This window comes from Trypanosoma grayi (genome assembly GCF_000691245.1).
Source record: "Trypanosoma grayi strain ANR4 Tgr_478_V1, whole genome shotgun sequence".
In the NCBI taxonomy this organism is placed as follows: Eukaryota; Euglenozoa; class Kinetoplastea; order Trypanosomatida; family Trypanosomatidae; genus Trypanosoma; species Trypanosoma grayi.
Window position 1 is genome coordinate 10,571 of NW_008826097.1, and position 2,557 is coordinate 13,127.

The following is a 2,557-nucleotide window of genomic DNA, read 5'->3' on the forward strand; positions in this document are numbered from 1 at the left end:
CCCGCCGCTGCTGCACGCGCCGCCGCAGCCGCACCCGCTGCTCTTCGTGCATGCCGCGGCGCATCATCAACCGCAGGGTCTCGTCAACCACCGTTGTGGCGTCAGGCGCGGCGGCCCGCGTCGAGTCTACCAGCGGCGTCCGCGACCGTGCGGAGCGGCGCGCTGCGGCGTCGAAGGGCCAACTTTTCGGCGCAACCTCGAACGCGTCGGGGAACATCGCCGCGCTGTACGGAAGTCCCTCGCACAGCTGCTCAATTAATACGGACGGCCCTCCGTCGGATGCGCTTTTACGCACCGCCATCAGACTGCAGCAAATCCAGCTAATACAACCTCGCGCCCGCCTCAAGCACTAGTAGATGCAAGCACAAANTGCAGCAAATCCAGCTAATACAACCTCGCGCCCGCCTCAAGCACTAGTAGATGCAAGCACAAAGCACAAAAGCCACCCCCACCCCCACAAAGAGGAAAGAAAATGCAACAACGAACCAAAAGAAGAAAAAAGAATGAAAGGCATCAGATACGCAATCCACACCTACAACGCACTGGAACAAAACAATTAAGGCACAGTTTGGATAGACAAAAAGGACTACCCTGAAAAAGAAACATACTAGGTCCTTCGCGTCGAAAGAAACAAAAAAAAAGACTTCTTTTGGCCTCTCCCCCTCCCCTCCTATATCCTATAGAAGGTTAGTTTTTTCGACTTATTCAACATCCCATGGTTGACCCGTTTGCTTTAAAAACATCCTTCCACTACTTCTCGTCGAGGATGGCGACGCCGGGGAGCGTCTTGCCCTCCAGCAGCTCCAGCGACGCACCGCCACCGGTCGACACGTGCGACATGCGGTGNTCGTCGAGGATGGCGACGCCGGGGAGCGTCTTGCCCTCCAGCAGCTCCAGCGACGCACCGCCACCGGTCGACACGTGCGACATGCGGTGCGCCTCACCGCTCAGCTCCGCCGCACTCGCGCTGTCGCCGCCACCGATGATGCTCATCAGCCCGTGGTTCTGCGTGCCGTCGCCCATCACCTTCGCAATCGCAAAGGTGCCCTTCGAGTACGGCGCCATCTCGAACACACCCATCGGCCCGTTCCAGATCGCGCTCTTGCATTTCGCCACCACCTCCACGTAGTTGGTGATCGTCTTGGGGCCGATGTCAAGCGCCATGTAACCATCTGGGATGTCCACGCCCTCCGTCACAAGCGGCGCGTCCACAGCCTTGAATTCTGTGTGGCACACATGGTCCACCGGAAGCAGAACCTGCACCTTGCGGTCCTCCGCCTTCTTCAGCAGCGAGCGCGCCAGCTCCAGCTTGTCCTCCTCGCACATCGAGATACCAATGCGATGGCCCTGCGCCTTCAGGAACGTGTACGCCATCGCGCCACCAATGATCAGGTAGTCAATGCGCTGCAGCATGTTGTCCAGCAGCTGGATCTTGTCGCTCACCTTTGCCCCACCCACAATCGCCACGAGTGGCCGCGCGGGGTTGCCAAGCACCTTTGCAAAGTACGAGATCTCCTTCTCCATCAGGTAGCCCGCCGCGCCGTGGCCCAGCAGCTTCGGGATGCCCGTCATCGTCGCGCTGTCGCGGTGCGCAGTGCCGAACGCATCGCTGATGTACACGTCGCCGTACGACGCCAGCACGCGCGCCATCGCCTCACGCTCCTCCACCTTCTTGCTGCCCTCCTCCGCGTAGAAGCGCACGTTCTCCAGCAGCACGACGGAACCAGGCGCGAGCTTCTCCACCGTCGACGCGGCGTTGAGGCAGTCTGGGGCGAACATCACGGGAGAGCCCAGCAGCTCGCCAAGGCGCTGCGCCACAGGCTGCAGCGTCGCCGCCGCTTCGTAGCCGGGCGCATGGTCACCGCCAGCAGGTGCCGCCTCCGAGATGCGCACGCCCTTCGGCCGGCCGAGGTGGCTCATCAGGATGCAGCTGCCTCCGTCTTTCAGCACCTTCTGGATCGTCGGCAGGGCTGCACGGATGCGGTAGTCGTTCGTGATCTTTCCATCCTTCACGGGGACATTGAAGTCCACACGCAGCAGGACCCTCTTCCCCTTCATGTCCACCTGATCGATGCTCTTCTTCTCTGTCAGTGTCATCTTGGCTTTATGTATGGCTTTCTTTTTAATTCTTTCCTTTGATTTCGTTGACTTTTGCTGTTATAAGACTTTTATTGTTGTAATTCTATCGCGCCACACAGAAACAAACACGCAACGACACACATACGGTACGGAAAGAGGATACACCGACAAGGAGAGAAGAAATTTATACAGCAAGACAAAAAGAAAAACAAGGAAGAGAAGCTGGGCCCACAACAGAAGGAAGGAAATACCGATCCAGAGCCTATGCGAAACGCATCTGCTTTGGGCAACTCAGGCGAGGGCCCTGTGTAGAAAATGCGTGTGAAAGTGGTAATCGAGAAAACAAATTGGAAAGAACTCCCAGGAGTCCCCCTACCCGTCACTCCTTGTCGTCGAGGATGGCGACGCCGGGGAGCGTCTTGCCCTCCAGCAGCTCCAGCGACGCACCGCCACCGGTCGACACGTGCGACATGCGGTG

At 58.7% G+C, this 2,557-nt stretch overlaps 2 protein-coding genes across 2 annotated transcripts; one reads left to right on the forward strand and one right to left on the reverse strand.

The window, feature by feature from the left end:
* Positions 1-50: 50 nt before the first annotated feature.
* Positions 51-353, forward strand: DQ04_04781070 (hypothetical protein; the record flags this gene model as incomplete). Its single annotated transcript, XM_009313785.1, has 1 exon — positions 51-353. One exon carries the CDS (start codon positions 51-53, stop codon positions 351-353), a length of 303 nt encoding a protein of 100 aa, XP_009312060.1.
* A 397-nt stretch (positions 354-750) lies between these two features.
* Positions 751-2,097, reverse strand: DQ04_04781080 (phosphoglycerate kinase; the record flags this gene model as incomplete). Its single annotated transcript, XM_009313786.1, has 1 exon — positions 751-2,097. One exon carries the CDS (start codon positions 2,095-2,097, stop codon positions 751-753), a length of 1,347 nt encoding a protein of 448 aa, XP_009312061.1.
* Between the last annotated feature and the right edge of the window lie 460 nt (positions 2,098-2,557).